The sequence below is a fragment of the Lytechinus pictus genome, chromosome 4 (genome assembly GCF_037042905.1).
Source record: "Lytechinus pictus isolate F3 Inbred chromosome 4, Lp3.0, whole genome shotgun sequence".
NCBI classification, from domain to species: Eukaryota; Metazoa; Echinodermata; class Echinoidea; order Temnopleuroida; family Toxopneustidae; genus Lytechinus; species Lytechinus pictus.
Window position 1 is genome coordinate 5,647,546 of NC_087248.1, and position 16,737 is coordinate 5,664,282.

Below are 16,737 nucleotides of genomic sequence, written 5' to 3' on the forward strand. Positions count from 1 at the left end.
GTTCATCCATCCATCTATCTATCTATCTATATGTCTGTCTGTCTGTCTGTCTGCCTGTCTATCTATCTATCTATCTATATATTTATTTATCTATTTTTTTATTTTTTGGAGGACGGTTGGGCGACGGCCCATTGCAAATTTCCAGACACGCAATTTGCACCTGCAACCCGTCTGATTACTGTAGATATTTCATTTGTTTATCTATTTTATTATTTATTTATTTATTTATATATCTATTTATTTATTTATTCATTTATTTATTTACTTATTTATTTATTTATTTATTTATTTACTTATTTATTTATTTATTCATTCATTCATTCAAAGTATTTTATAGACATGTTATAGGGAGGGTCCTTTCTTTGCTTGTCAAATATATCACACGTGACCTTCATTTTTAATGAAAACATTTTCTTTTGGCTTGTCTAAGTTTCCTTGGGAAAATGTCCCCCCCCCTTTGGAAAATCCTGAATCTGCCCCTGTCCCCTGAGTTTAATTGCGAACAGGGGTGGATCCAGTGGCGTAACAGGCGGGGGGGGGGGCAGGGGGCAAGTTGCCCCCCCCTGGCGGATTTCACCGGGAAAATAAAAGAAAAATGGGAAAAAGAAAAAAAGGAGGGAGAAAGAAAGGGAAAGGGGAAGGAAAGGGGAAAAGGAAAGGAGGAAAAGGAAAGGGAAAGGGAAAGTGAAAAGAAAACGAAGAAAAAACTTTTTTTAAATGGAAAAGGACGGAAAGCGGGAAATTGTACGAAAGAAGAAAATTTGAGAAAGAACAAATCATTCCGAAATAGGCCCATGTAATGCAATAGCACGGTGGGAAATAAATTAAAAGATGACAAAATGGCAAACAATAGCGGTAAACGAAGGTAGAGAGTAATTAGTCAAAAGCTAAATTGGAAAACAAAGAAAAGGGACAAGAAAAAAAAATAACACGACCGGGCTGCCGATGATTGAAATTAAAGAGCGGGAAGAAAGATGGACTGCATACAACATTGTGCTATAAGCTTGCTAAATTTTATGCAAATAAGCTACCGGGGCTTTGCCCCAGACCCCACGCAGTAGGGGCTCTTCATTTATAACCTTCAAATGACTCTATAACGCCCCCCAATCAATCACGTTCAATCACTGGCATACAGGCGGGGGGGGGGGGGTCTTGCATGGTTCCACACCCAAGAGAAAATAAAAGAAATTATAGGAGACAACGTATAATGAAATGAATGGAAACAATGAAATGTGTTATTTGCTTAATATAATGGAAAAATCTATCACATAATTAGAATTTAATTTCAACAGGCAATTTTTTTTTCCAGCTCGCTTTGCACGCTGGCGACTTTTTTACAAATTTTTCCCACATTGCTATGTTTTTGCCCCCTCAAAATATTTGGTTCATTACGCAACTGGGTTGAATAAATGTGTTGTGTAAAAGCTATATTCTGTATATGCCTGCGATTTGATTAAAATAGCGGCAATCTGCGAGGTTTAAATGGCTTTGATATCAAGAAGTTCCGGGGGCTCTTCCCCGGACCCCAACCGCACAGCACTGCCGCGTATGGAAGGGTTTGGTCATGGCCCAAAAAAGTTCTACAAACAAGAACAAAAAAGGAGGAAAGAAAAGCAAAAGTGTATAGGATATGATTTTATTTACTGAATATAATGTCAAAAAAATAGCTCAAAGTTAGATTCTCATGAAAAGGTGATTTTTTTCTCGCTCGCTTCGCTCGCTCGGGACTTATATAAAGCAGCTTTTTAGCACATGCGCTATACTGCGCCCCTGTTTTTTTTTTCTTCTTTTTTTACTCTTCACGAAACTGCCACAAAGAATCCTGTTCACAGTGGCGTACAGACCACAGAAAAAGAATCTAAAGAGAGAAGAGTGAAATATATCATTTTCTGGATATCATGTCAAAATTTATCACAGAATTTGATTTTTAATTAAAAAGGTCAAAATTTTTGCTCGCTCGCTTCGCTCGCTCGCAACTTTTTTTTAAAAGATAAATTCTGCCCGATACGCAATATCTGGCCGCCTCAAATTAGTCGCCCCATAACACCATTACGCCTGTTCATACCATGATATGACCGGGAAATTTTTGGCTCTTGCCCCCCCTGGCCACCGACCCCTGTTACGCCGCTGGGTGGATCCAGGATTTTCTAAAAAAAATGGGAGGGGGCACATTTTTCCGCTGAAAATTTGACGAGCAAAAAAAAAAAATGTTTTCACCTAAAATCGGAGGTAATTTCGTCCGCGGAAAAGTTGAAAAGCAAAAAAAAAGCAAAAAAAAATGGGCCTCACTTTCGAATGAGGGGGGGGGGGGGCACACTTGGGTAAAGCGGTATCAAATTTTGATTATGGCTCTCAAATGGGGGGGGGGGGAGGCACGGGCCGGCACGGGCCGGCTGTGGATCCGCAAGTGGTTGCGAAATTCCTTTTTGCACAGGGTTATAGATATTATACGGTATGCCTATTCAAAAAAAAAAAAAATGGCAATCTCTGCTCAATCGATCATCAGCTCATTTTTTTTTATGTAATGCACTGCCCTCTTTCGCGTATGCGCTGTCCAGTAAAATATTCATCATGGCCGCCAGGAGATGTCTACCTTTGGTAAGATACGATTATTTTCGACATTTATTGATGTAATTTTTGAGCTAATTTTGGAAGTAAACGATTAAGCATTAATTTTTGTAGATATTGATGTATTTCCCAATGCAAATGAGTGTGTATCATATGAACAGTAAGGCGTGATGGGTTGTCTGTGTGCGGCGAGTGGAACTCCGACTCCGTCTCCAGTGCCAGTGCAGTGTTGCTGTGCCTGCGCCTGTGCAGTGGCATGGCCAGATGAGTGCAGCACTGTTTGCAAGCTGCATGCACACGGCAGGCTCGCAGAGCAGAAAAATCTGATCAGTATATCGGCGCCCAACGACGGGGTAGAATCCAGATGTGAATGAAAGTTTATTGATCGGCGCTAACACAGAATCGCTATTATTAAAACCGCAATGCATCACGGGATCGAAAAAGGGGCAAGCTCGCTAGCTCAGCGCATGCAAATGCGCACTGCGGTCTCTGCCCCCTTTTTGATCCTATCATATAATCATGCTTTGCGTTGCAGCTTCCTCTGTTGATATTTGCCGATTCACGTTAAACCTAATGCAGTTTCAAACTGGCCGACTTCAAGCGAATTGTTCGCAAATATTTATCTAGTAAACGAAAATCTACACATTGTAAGTCTAGTCTCTCGGTCACATTTCAAGTCAATAAAATATGCCTATCGCTTTTCCAAATATCGCGATTGGAACGATCTACCTCGATCTCAACGTCATCGGCATGATACATGAAATTTTGAATTTCATGCCAATCTTCCCGATGAGAAAACGCAAATTTGAATGGTGGGGAAAGCGGGAAGTGCGCGTGCGTAAATGGCACGCTGGGCAGTTGTGCGAATGGGATGAGTGTGACCTAGTCTTTGCAGACACATTAGTGGCACATGGACGTAATTCAGCTCCTGCTTCTGTTCTTGCAAAGTATTTTTCCCTGCCTCCCTGGAAGCCATTTTCCCTGTGATCGTACGATGTATCCGATGCGCAGGTTAAGGTTGCCAAATCCTAGCAAGATCGGCGTAGTGGAATGGCCCCTTAGCTTTTATAACTGGATGAGCCCACTGCTAAATGCGATGGAGCTTGCTGTGTCTAATTTTCCTCTTCATAACTTTAATTTTTGAATGAAACAAAAAGAAAAAGTGTATGTTTACATTTCACTCCAAGATCCATTATATCTTGAAAATATGACCAATCATCAATTCTTGATAACAACTTTGTCATTTAAACATTAGGAAAGAAAAAGTGTAAAAAACAATTGCGCAATCCTTTGGGCGATCACCAGCCAGACAATTGAACCATGCTGTGTTTTGATTGTCTGCCTGAGTGATTTGGCCCATTGATATTGCATGACATGACTATGGAGTATGGTGCAACCATCGTCAAATTTTTCTTGCTGCTCAGTGCTCACTAACTTTTGGTTTATCATTTCACAAAGAAAAATTTAGATATCAATAATCATATTGCCAAAACATGCAGACAGATTATTGTATTTTTGCAAGTTTAATTTTACCATCTGCTGATGGGAAGTGGTTTTCCACACCTTGATTATGCCATTGGTACAAACAAATTTGCACTCACATTATCGATGGGTGCTGGTAGGCTTTTGCACTGCCACTGGTTGTCATAGTTGTGTCCAACAAAATTCCTGCAGACGCTGGTGATCTAGTTTAGGATTGTGGATTATAGAACACACTTGAAAATGATTTCCCCTTCAGTTTTCTGCCATTTGATGCGCAGGGCTCAAAATAAAGTTAACTGTATCATATTGAATAGTGCACAGCTCAGTCATCCATGACATATGCACCATTTCTTTCTAAATCTCAAAATAACATTGATCATGGATCTAAAAAATCCATAGACCTACATCCTATTATTTGGTGTTTTGAAATATATGATGAGGTTTTCAGCATACTATTTGTATGTATTTATTAGAATATAAGAAATTTCAAATTAATTAATTATGAAATGTTTAAGAAATTATTGTTTGATCCAAAGTCCAGTTTTGGTGCATGGATTCCTCAGACCTGCCAACCAGTACGTTTTAGCTGTATTTAGTACGTTTTTGCAACCAAAATACGGCAGTACGTTTTTTCTTTGAAAAATACATTTTTTTTTTTACTAGATCGTAATTTATTGAGAAAAATAATGTCTCTATGTCTCTATTTCATAAAACGAACACAAATATGGTTATTAGATCAATGAAATTTCAGGTAACTTTTTTTTCAATCATTTTGTTAAAACCAGGGTGAAAATATACACATGTTTAATGTTTGTTTTTTTCATCTGCAAGAGCAGTGCGCATTTTAGCTTGCATGCAGCTTGAGCGCCGCGATGAGCGAGTGCGCCAAGCATTTTATTATGAAATACACTTTTTTTGGGAAAAATACATTTTTTTTTAAATCACAGAATACAGTTTTTCATTCCCAGAGGTTGGCAGGTCTGCATATTTATCTTACACGGTAAAAATACTGATTTTTGTCAAAATACAATAATAGTGGTATCTCTTCTTATGTTTTGCAGGTTCGTCATTTCAGCACTTCATCAGTGGGTGCTCAAATGGTGAAGGTAAGTTCATTGAGACTTATGGTATCTCTCCTTCTATTAAAAAAAAAATTATCAGAATTCATGATGACATAGTTTGTGATACACTTCAGATAGATTCAGATAGGTTGTTACATAGGACTGTACATACAGAACTTTGTTGAAACACATTTACTTCCCAGTCGGCCTGAATTGCCAATCAAATTTGAGAAGTCAAATTATTCCCCTAGATATATATTATTAATCTGTGTGATTGCATCAACATGGATATTTTCTTTCATTACTCCTACAGCCACCCATCCAGGTGTATGGCTTTGGTGGTCGCTATGCTACAGCTCTCTATTCGGCAGCGAGCAAACAGAAAGCCCTCGACCAAGTAGATAAAGATTTAGGCAATGTTGAGGTATGTCATTCCAAACTTATTTCTTTACAGATTTCTTTTTTTATTCGTAATGTATGAAAACCCAATTCTATCAAAATTTCACATACATGTGCGAAGGTGACTTCATATCTATCTAATATGTAATCAGATTTATCTCATTATTTACTTTATTTAGAGTTTATTTATTTTTAAATTATTTTTGAAAGGGAGGGGAAGGGATACATGTTTTGATATACATGAGTGGGTGGTTTGTTGGTATATGAATAAAAGAATTGGATGAAAATACAGGTGAATCTGCCCAAGTTGAATCACACTTGATTGGATCACAGAAATTTGTTTAACTTGTGCAACTCTAAATACTACATACATGTACATGTATTGGGCATATTCTGGATCCCATTTCATAAAGATTTGATAACAAATGCACAGTTTATTATCAGCCAATGCGATTGAAGAATTTCAACAGCTTTTAACTGTTTTTTAATTGGTCTGATGGGAATGCTTTGACTTGGATAATTATTCAACCATTTGAAAGCCAGCTTATGTAGGATACTGGGTATGGTTTGTTTAACATGACCTACATGTAAATGTATTTAAAATGTAATCTCTTTATTAATGTAAGCATTAACACCTATTCCTTTGTGTTTGTTTGATACTCTTAGTCACTAATGAAGAAGAGTGCCGCTATGTCAGACTTCATGACCAACCCCACAATCAACAAGAAGGCTAAAATCAGTAAGTCTGTGTTATATTAAGCTTGAAGTGACTTAAAACTAAACTAACATAGTTTCAGTCAACCATGATTTATTGAGAAACTCTTTGAAAAGAAGGTCAATTAATAGACAGGTTCAGAGCAATTTCCAGAAATGTTAAAAAAGAGCCCTGAAAAATACTTGCATTTCAAGTAAAGATACATGTGAGTAAAGATAATGTGAGAATGCCATAAGTAGTCAAATTTCTTGTGACTACAGAAATATGGTGACTTAGGCCAAATTCAACTTTGGAGACTTAACTAACACATTCTTTGCTCAAGCTGATCTGAAAAATTGCGACATTGAGAAGGTTGATTCATCCAGAATCTGCTTTGTTGAAGTTAGTGCTTAAAGATTTTTTTCGGGGAAACTAAAGATAGTTTTTTGTTTGTCTTTTGTAGGTGTAATATCTGATGTACTGAAGGGAGAGAAGATGTCTGATTCCACAGTAAACTTCTTCAGCATGTTAGCAGAGAATGGACGTCTTAACAAGGTGAAGGTTATCTTTGTTGCTTGGAGAAAGATCATGGCTGCACACAGAGGAGAGATTGTGTGCAATGTCACTACGGCAAAGGTTAGTAATCAAAGTGTCGGATGGTCTTATTCTGATTCCATCACCAAAATACCCGTAAATTTACGAGAACTTATTTAGGCCTCAAAATAACCAGTAATTCTGTTACGCATTCATACCTATACGAACCTGGTGATTTTGGGGTAAGTTCTTGAGCATGCGCAGTATGTTCTGAGTAGCAGATAACTAGTCTTGGAATATACACATTAAGATGATCATTAATAATACAGAGATTTTTTAAAGGGGGAACTTCATTGTTTTGAAGGTAAAAGTATGTGTTTGAATATATTGAGTGGTGAATTAGTGTGTTATCATTCAAGTGGGTCTATATGACAAGACTACTCTGCTCAGAATGTTGCATTGTGGTTTAAGAACCTGACCAGGTTTGAGTAGTTGAGGACTGAGGTGTTGCTGTACAAGGCTACTGGTTTGCTGTATCACTCCTAATTCTCATTTCATTCTAGTCTTTTAAGTCACCCACTATGATATTTTATAGACCCAATGAGTTAATTGATTGGTGAATATATCTTATATTCAATGCAGGCTTAAACGCTTTTGATTCAAGTCAACACAGCCCTAACACCCACTGTATTTCATAGGCTCAATAAGTTAATCGATTTGTGAATATACCATCCCTATTCATTGCAGGCTTAAACGCTTTAAATTCAAGTCAACTCAGTCATAACACTATCATATTTCATAGGCTCAATGAGTTAAATGATTTGTAAATATATCTTCCCTATACATTGCAGGCTTTGGATTCTAGTCAACAGAAGCAGGTTCAAGAAGCTCTCAAGGCTTTTGTCAAGAAGGGTGAATCATTGCAGCTCAACCTCAATGTAAGTTCTATATTAAGTTGACCTTCCATAAGTCTTACAATTGCCTAAGTCAAAGCAGTTTTTCTGACCAGATTATGCTCAGAATGTGTTACATGTCCCTTAGTTGAATTTTGCCTCAATCAAGATTTTTTAGTCCCGAGAGGTTTGGCTGAGGCAGATTCAACCATATGTACCTTTAGGAATAGAGTTTACATTCTAGTCGTAGTACCACAATGAGTAGCTTGATTAATTCATAATTTTCATTTGTACTCCACTTTGTAGAACTTTTTTACATTACCCCAGTCTCAATGTATTTATCCTGTCATCTTTTCTAAATTGTCTTTTCCCATTTTCAGATTGTTCCTTAATTTAGCTCAACATTACACCTTTATGTGTGAGATAACACATATGTGAAAAAAACCAAGTACACTCTCAAATTGAATTCTAGCATTGATCCAATTCTACTGTGGACTATATGGATTCTGGAACTGGGGCAGCTAGTCATATTATGCCTCACACTAATGCTGCTGAACACTCTTGCTGAACTTCAATGTTTCATGTCTGTTCATCTTTATTTTCTTTCGTTCCCAGGTTGACCCAGCACTGATCGGAGGTATGATCGTGGAGGTCGGCGATAAGTACGTTGACATGTCTACCGCATCAAAGGTCAGGAACCTCACAAACCTCATCAAGGAAGCAGCATAACCTTTGACCTTTGAACCCTTGTAAATGAATATTAGAGAATTTATAGTGATGAAGTGTGTATTCCAGTTACACAATGTGGGGGTGACTTTGCTTGGGGCAGAAGTTGTACTCCATGGATAAATGGGAAACTCAGAGCAAATTGGGACCTGTTGGATGTGGTCATATGTACATCCTTGGTATGATAAATTTACTTGAAACCTATTCTTTAAATCACCCAGTTCCAAGTCACATGGATTATTATCAATAAGAAAAATATTTGTTTAAACCAAGAGATCCATGTATATCTTACAGGAAAGATACTTGTTCAAACCCAGAAGATCCATGTATACTATACATGTATAACTCATGAGTATGTATTCACATACAAACTTCTTTTTAATTATCCCTCGCTGATCACTATGGGTGTTATTTGAGATGTATTTATGCCATTGAAAACACTTTGCCACTCTGATGTAATGTGGAATTTTCAAAGAACTTTGCTGGAATTTGACCATATATTTGTGTATCTTTGAATAGAGAATGTAATAAATACAATGAAAATTTAACGTGTCAATATCAATGTCTGATTTTGTTGGCCTTTAAAGGATTTTCAGTGTAGGATAATTCTCAGAAAAATGTTACAATCCTTTGTTATGACCATCTTTTGACCCATAGCCTCAATCAAAGTCTTGCACAGTCTCTATGACATTTTTGTCAGGACAATAACTGCATTCATGCTTGGTGGCTCCTGATGTTTTACATGCAAACAAGTTTGTTAAATCCATACAACACTTATTTGTGCTGTGCTTTTATATTTTGGGATTGGGATTTGCTGAGCACGGAGAACAGGTGCAGTGTGTGCCTTGTCTATTTGTATTCATTCTTGCATGGGTTTGTCAGAGGCTGGGGGTCAACTGATAGGGGGAGTTGAGTTAATTACTTTTTTGAATGACCCTGGTTTTCTTGGTTTATTTTCATTTGGTCTAATGCCAATTCGTCCAATTACCAACTCGTTTACTATCATTTGGTCTACCATCAGTTCGTCCACTATCCACATGGTCTAATTGCCATTTTTTCCACTCACCATTTCGTCTAATAACCAGTTGGTTCAATGGCCAATTTAGTCCATATACTATTTGGTCTAATTGGACTAAGTGTTAATTGTGCAACATGAATGAAAATTAAATGGATATTAGACCAACTGGTTATGAGACGAAATGGTCATGGACGAACTGGGGATTAGAATAAGTGATTATTGGCCCAAATGGTTGTTAGACGAAATGTTGATGGACGGAATGGCATTAGACTAAAAGAAGGTAGACCATGTGATGAGTGGACGAGTTAGCAATAGACGAATTGGCAATTTCCCTTCTTTCGCAAAGGAATGTATTTGAAGGTGGGAGCATTGGCATCAAATTAAACATCATCAGGGGCCCGTTTCATAAAGATTTACAACTGTCGTAACTTTGCCATTATGGCAACTACCATGGCAACCTTGATTCTGATTGGCTGCTGAGCCCTGTTACCATGGTAGTTGCCATAATGACAAAGTTACAACGGTTGCAAGTCCTTTATGAAACGGGGCCCCTTATCAGTTATGCAGCCTGTACACAATCAGAATAATCTATTGCCCAGTAAAATAGTTAAATTATAGGTTTAAAGGTGGATTTCTCACAAAGTTGAATCAATAATGTTACAGAAAGGGACAATTGCATTACTTTCACTTTTTAAGTGAAATAATGCAAATCTTTACAATTTTACTAAGTCTTATCAGATTTTTTTTTTTTTTTTTTTTTTTTTGGGGGGGGGGTTAGATCTGGCTCAATTAATGCCCAATGATACTAATGACACTGTCTTCCTTTTGTGAAAATGATAAAAGTAACTAACGAAAGTAAATGTGATTTTAATGTGCCATATCTGCTCTGCATTGCTGAATGCACAAAGGAAAGAGAAATATATATTTCTATACAATTTCATGCAACACGCCCAAAGACAAAGAGACAGTGAAAAATCAATTTTTTATCAAGATAACAATTTTTCATGAGACATACTTAGACTGGGGGTTAATCAGTTTGAACATATTGAAAGCTTGTCATCGTTTAGATGTGTATATAAACAATCTGAACACATTTTAAAGTCAAATTGACACACATTTCACTCTGACAAAAAGTTCATCGTAAAAATAGCAGAAAAAATCATAAAAAATATTGCCAATGCTTTGAGAAAAATCCATAAAAGAATTAAAAAGTTATTAGAATTTTAATTATTTGATTTGTGATGTCATATGCGAGCAGCATTCCTACATAGCGAATGGTAAAGAGTCCATGAAAAGTCATTTTCTCAAAAAAGTAAAAATGTTACTGTACCTTTTGTATATCAAAAGACGAATTATTTCACATCCGATCATGAATAGAAAACAAAAATAGGTCATCACGAACCATTAAAAAAAATAAATTAATGTATTTTATATTACATGATATATGGGGCAGCTGCTCGTTTATGACGTCACAAATCCACAACTGAAAAATTCTAATAACTTTCTTAATCTTTAACATATTTTCCTTAAACCTTCACCAATATTTTTTATTATTTTTTTCTGCTAATTTTACATTTTTTTTCCTCAGGACGAACTTCCCCTTTAAAGATGATGATTACGGGGGGGGGGGGGGCTCATCGAAATGTAGAAATTAAGGAAATATGAGAGTGGCAAGGGAAGGAGAAAGGAAGGGGAAGAGGAGTAGAGAGAGGGAAGAGAAAAAATGAGAGAGGGGTGGGGAGAGAAAGAGAGGAGAGGGATTAAAAGACAGTTAAAGGACAAGTCCACCCCAACCATTAGTTGATTTGAATAAAAAGAGAAAATTCCAACAAGCCAACAAGCATAACACTGAAAATTTCATCAAAATCGGATGTAAAATAAGAAAGTTATGGCATTTGAAAGTTTTGCTTAATTTCACAAAACAGTTATATGCACATCCTGGTCGGTATGCAAATGAAAGACTGATGACGTCATCCACTCACTATTTCTGTTGTATTTCATTATATGAAATATTCAAATTTTCTCCTCATTGTCAAGTGAAACAAAGATAAATTCCTCTCTGAACACGTGGAATTAGCATTGTTCTAATACTTAATGGTTCAGTCAAGTTGTTTCTTATTGTCAAATCTGTAAAAAAATGAAATATTTTATAATTCAAACAATAAAAAACAAAAGAAATAGTGAGTGATGGACATCATCACTGAGATGTGTATATAACTGTTTTGTGAAAAATAAGCGAAACTTTTAAATGTCATAACTTTCTTATTTTACATCCGATTTTGATGATTTTTTTAGCGTTTTGCTAGTTTGATTTTTCTCTATTCATTCAAATCATCATTTTTCTGGGGTGGACTTGACCTTTTAAAATAAATATTGACTATTTTATTCACTAGAACGAAGCCAAATAGTATGCGTCTGTAATGCTTTACAATTCCAAAGTCTAACAATTTCATCATGTCCCCTGACTGATTGTAATATTGATATATAGTGATCAGAGGCCAGAGGGCCGGCATTTTCAGAATTCAAGATGGCAGAAGGCAAACCTCGTCTAACATATTTCGCAGGTCGGGGGTTAGCTGAACCCATTCGACTGGCTTTTTCAGCATCGGGAATCCAAGTAAGTATGGGGACAGGACTAGGACTCAAGATAAACACCAATCACCAAAGCGATATTTACAGAGTTTTTATACATTCATTGTTTGACACCCCAAGTCGGTGTTTTATTTCTGAATGGATACGAAACTGGTCAGTCTTTTCCCTTCAATCTCAAAACTGCAATATTCAAGGATGGGGGGGGGGGGGGGGGGGGAGGGGGGTAAAGTTCTTATTTTTCTAATTCAATGAGGCTACCATAATCCAAAATAGAAACCCCCAAGCTTCTCTCTGATACCTTTCGTACCCCCGTTGTCATGCATGACTAAATTTATCTAGAAGACAACGGTATGGGTTTCACTTTTTGCAAGTTAGTGCAAAAAAAGTGAAGTGAGTGGTACCTTACTGTTATGGGAGTGCGTTCATCATCAAGGCAGACGAAAGGGCTAGAGGCCAATAAATAAATCTGTCATCTGACACTTGTGGTGGAGTGCGCACTGGAAGCGTTTTGAATTAAAAAAAAATGAAAAGGGATAGTTGCATCAGGTCCCATTTCCCCCACATATTATAATTATAGTAAATCAAAATACTTAAAATTGCCAGTAGTACACTAAAGGTGCAGTCATCGCCATTTTGATGTTTGTATGCAATTTGTTAATACTCTCACTTTAAATGTCATATCATTGTTTTCACTTTTTGATCTGCATGTATTTTATTTTCAGTATGAAGACGTTTACCTCGAATCGAGAGATCAGTTATTGCAGTTGATACAAGGTAGACAAGAAAGTGCTGATAATACAAAACAGACCAAAACGAAGAAAAATGGAGGGGGGGGGGGGGGGGCTAATCATGAAATAGAATAACCAGATTGTATTTTTTTTTCGTGTACACGCGGCGTTTATTGAAAAAAGTGTGTGGGGGTGGGTGAGGGTGAAGACCCCGCCCTCCCTAGTTCAGTGGCCCATAACTCTTCTTTATTTTCGTTGAACATGACATATACATCGAATATACCCACCAAGAAGCAAGTCGCAAGGGTCTGTATTTCTGGATACATGCAGTTTCATTATTTAAAATGGTGACTTTCGTTTCGTTAGTAATTACTAGAGAAACCATGCACTGAAACATTTTGGAAACTTTGCAATTATATACTTAATTTATCATTGAAAACTTTGAATTGATTAGAAGATATTATCATCCCTTGTATTACATAGGAACCTAGTCTTTTGAACTGCACAGAAGCAATGAAGTAAATTGAGGTTTATTTTATCCATATTTATAGTAACTATCACAAAAGCATTTACTATGAGAGTATGGTAGTTAAAAAAATGGCAAGTTACCACAGATCGAAGTAAATTCAAGAGAACTATGCCACTATGGTATTGTTTCATTTTTTTTTAGATGGAAAGTTGATGTTCAAACAGGTTCCACTGCTTGAGGTAAACGGTCAGTGCTTGATCGGTGGTGAAGCCATTCTCAGATACGCATGTAGGGAGGGAAACTTAGAGGGAAAAACAAACGAAGAAAAAACACGGTTAGTATGTATTTTCATCATTCAGAGAGTAAGTGAGAAATATTTAATGTCTTAGGACTTAAGGTCTGCTAAATGCACAGATTATTATTATTTTTTACTCATCTATATGCACAAGGATCGCCAAATGATATTTGAAGGGTACCCCAACCTGAAGCTAGGATGAAAAACTATCAAAATTAAATAAGCGAAAGACTGAAATTTCTATAAAAGTCTGATTTAGAGTAATATACATTTTGACACCCGGACGTTACGTTATAGTTTTTTTTGTGAACACATACAAAATTATTTTTGTTGTGCAACTTTCGTCGCATATCCAATTCCATGATCCTATTTTGTGGAAGAAATGTATATTATATGACTGATAAATTTTCGTTGAGAAGATCGAATGTGTCTATAAATTTTAGACATGATTCCCTATAATCAATGCTCTGGTTTTTTTTGGCGAAATTTGTGCTACAGAGTAGACATGCTGTCGATGGGGGCAAAAGACATGGAATTCCCAAACCTGATGTCACCAGCGTTTATCGAGGTAATAACATCAAAGGAAGCCGCTGATGAAGCACGTGAGAAGGGCGTCAAGGGGTGCAGAGAACGGTATCTACCAGTCTTTGAAAAGGTACTTAAAGGTCAAGTCCACCTCAGAAAAATGTTGGTTTGAATCAATAGAGAAAAATCAGGCAAGCACAATGCTGAAAATTTCATCAAAATCGGATGTAAAATAAGAAAGTTATGACATTTTAAAGTTTCGCTTATTTTTCACAAAATAGTTATATGCACAATTTAGTCACATGCAAATGAGAGAATCGATGATGTCCCTAACTCACTATTTTTTTTGTTTTTTATTTTTTGAATTATACAATATTTCAATTTTTACAGATTTGACAATAAGGACCAATTTGACTGATCCATAAAATGTTAAACAATGGTAGTTCAGGGAGAAATAAAACTTTGTTTCACAGGACAATGGGTAGAAAATTAGAATATTTCATATTTCATATAATAAAATACAAAGGAAATAGTGAGTGAGTGATGTCATCAGTTTCCTCATTTGCATACCGACCGGGATGTACATATAACTATTTTGTGAAATTAAGCAAAATTTAAAAATATCATAACTTTCTTATTTTACATCCGATTTTGATGAAATTTTCAGTGTTGTGCTTTTTTTATTTTTCTCTTTTTATTCAAATCCAACTTTTTGTTGGGGTGGACTTGTCCTTTAAAAGAGAGTGAGAGAATGAGAGGGATAGGGGGCTCTGAGAGGGGTTGGGAAAGGAAGAGAGGGGGATTGGAGGGGTTTCATTTTGGAAGTATCATGACTTTCATAGCTGGATAGAGGGATAGAGAAATACACGTAGGAGAGAGAAAAAGGCCCAAGCATATTTGAGACGGATATTTAGAGCCAATGTTACTAAAAATACTAAAGACAATAATCTTTTCCTATTCATGAAAGATTTAATCTTTTTTTAAAAAAGTTATTAAATTTGACGCTCCTTGAAACTGTGATTTAATTGTTTCATCTCTTCAAATGACAACTTTTAGTTTGATATCGACTGTCTATCTTAAACACAAATGAAAAGACAAGAGACGAGACGAGTTTTAACGGAAGTGGTGATTTTTTCCCCTCATAGATGTATAAATTCTATCGATCTCGTCACTTACTCCAATCATTAGCTTTTAGATGAAAGTACATCTGGCTTTCTGGTTGGGGATTCAATGACCATGGCTGATATCACGTTGTTTGATGCTCTTTGCTATCTTCACGAAGATCCAAAGCTTAAACCAGATCTTGAGAACTTTCCTCGATGCTCGGTGAGTACACTCTTCAAGTCTGGGGCCTGTTGCATGAAAGAAAAACTCTGGTAATTTGTTTGCCAGATAGTTTTTCAATGTGTTAAGTGTCAATGGCATAGTTTTGTTTGCCAGAGTTTTTGCTTCTTTGCCAGATTGTTTTTAATGTTAAAAGGTTTATGCAACAGGTCCCAGATAATCATATACTGATCGAGGTAGCGGTGCATGGGTCGGAGGCTGGCGGGGGCACCCCTAGAGGATAAAACAATTTTACTTTAAGATGTAACGCTCGTTGGCCTCCGCTCCTGGATCCCTATTAACCCCCTCCTTTCGCTTGCAAGCTTTTTTTTCCTCGATAATGCTGTAGTTGTCTTGCCAACACGCCCCCCAAAAAAAACAAAATAAAAAATCACTGAATCAAGAAAAAAAAAAGTTTTTCCCCCGCTAGGGGGGAAATAAAACCCCCGAGTAGGGCCTTTTGTTTCCTAAAAGATCATTATTTTAAAAATAACAATACATAACTTCAAATTATAATTCCAAATTACAGTGCACTTCAAATAAAATGTAGGCTATACTGAATATGTTTAATTAATTTTGAATGTCTTGCAATAGATGCTTCAAAAGAAACTTTTTAATTACGGTATGTTTTCTTTTATATTGAAACTTCTGCATTATCCCCTGCTTTAGACATTCTTATCAAAACGCTCTGATTTTCATTTTTATCTGTATTCTGTAGGCCTTTATTGACCATTTCTCCCAGCAGTCTGGCATTAAGGAATACCTGGCCAGTCCTCGTCGAAAGCCGCTGCCATACCCAGAATATGCCAAACATTGCTGTGATGTACTCAACCTGACAGGAAATTAAAATTCCAATGTTTGAAGTACACCGAAGCTGAGTTGACCGTAAAAGATATACAAATTCTTAATAGATGAGAGATAAAAAAATGTCATAAGATTTGCATGCAATTATTATAAATTGTATCATAATTTGGGGCTAACCTGGATTAGCATCTTGCTATTCTGCTAGCTCCAATACCAAATGTTTTGTTTATATGTGATGTACTATTCCATGTAATTGTACCTGACAGTGATATTTGGTAATAAATTCAATTCAATTCAATTACATGTATAGTGTTCTAGAATGTATGATATTGATGATTATCTACAGATATATCTGAACAAGTGTATCACTGAGGAGGCATCATTATCATTATTGTCTTCTTCCTGATCATTATCTCTATCATTACTATCATTTTAGTTATCGCCACCATCATCAACGCCACCACCACCACCACCACCAATATCAGCATTATCATATACATGTATCATACAAATACAATCTCATTCAGCCACTCTATAAACACTCCCTTAAAATTCCATCACAATTTTACTTAATGTCCAAGTAAACACAAAACTGAGAGACGACAAACTATTACAAAACGACACAT

At 36.4% G+C, this 16,737-nt stretch overlaps 2 protein-coding genes across 2 annotated transcripts; both read left to right on the forward strand.

The window, feature by feature from the left end:
* The first annotated feature begins 2,534 nt into the window (after positions 1 to 2,534).
* On the forward strand, positions 2,535 to 8,905 carry LOC129259130 (ATP synthase subunit O, mitochondrial-like). The gene is made up of 7 exons (XM_054897415.2): positions 2,535 to 2,598; positions 5,112 to 5,156; positions 5,425 to 5,535; positions 6,177 to 6,249; positions 6,668 to 6,840; positions 7,590 to 7,676; positions 8,247 to 8,905. Exons 1-7 carry the CDS (start codon positions 2,572 to 2,574, stop codon positions 8,358 to 8,360), a joined length of 630 nt encoding a protein of 209 aa, XP_054753390.1. The 5' UTR covers positions 2,535 to 2,571; the 3' UTR covers positions 8,361 to 8,905.
* Positions 8,906 to 11,874: 2,969 nt separating this feature from the next.
* Positions 11,875 to 16,412, forward strand: LOC129258527 (glutathione S-transferase alpha-4-like). Its single transcript, XM_054896787.2, has 6 exons — positions 11,875 to 11,992; positions 12,690 to 12,741; positions 13,366 to 13,498; positions 13,958 to 14,114; positions 15,173 to 15,310; positions 16,026 to 16,412. Exons 1-6 carry the CDS (start codon positions 11,903 to 11,905, stop codon positions 16,152 to 16,154), a joined length of 699 nt encoding a protein of 232 aa, XP_054752762.2. The 5' UTR covers positions 11,875 to 11,902; the 3' UTR covers positions 16,155 to 16,412.
* The last annotated feature ends 325 nt before the right edge of the window (positions 16,413 to 16,737 follow it).

Coding starts and splice junctions, on each gene's coding strand:
- LOC129259130 (XM_054897415.2), top strand. CDS start 2,572: ATGGCCGCCAGGAGATGTCTACCTTTG. Junction 2,599..5,111: donor CCAGGAGATGTCTACCTTTG/GTAAGATACGAT, acceptor TATGTTTTGCAG/GTTCGTCATTTCAGCACTTC. Junction 6,841..7,589: donor GCAATGTCACTACGGCAAAG/GTTAGTAATCAA, acceptor TATACATTGCAG/GCTTTGGATTCTAGTCAACA.
- LOC129258527 (XM_054896787.2), top strand. CDS start 11,903: ATGGCAGAAGGCAAACCTCGTCTAACATATTTCGCAGGTCGGGGGTTA. Junction 12,742..13,365: donor GTTATTGCAGTTGATACAAG/GTAGACAAGAAA, acceptor ATTTTTTTTTAG/ATGGAAAGTTGATGTTCAAA. Junction 15,311..16,025: donor AGAACTTTCCTCGATGCTCG/GTGAGTACACTC, acceptor TGTATTCTGTAG/GCCTTTATTGACCATTTCTC.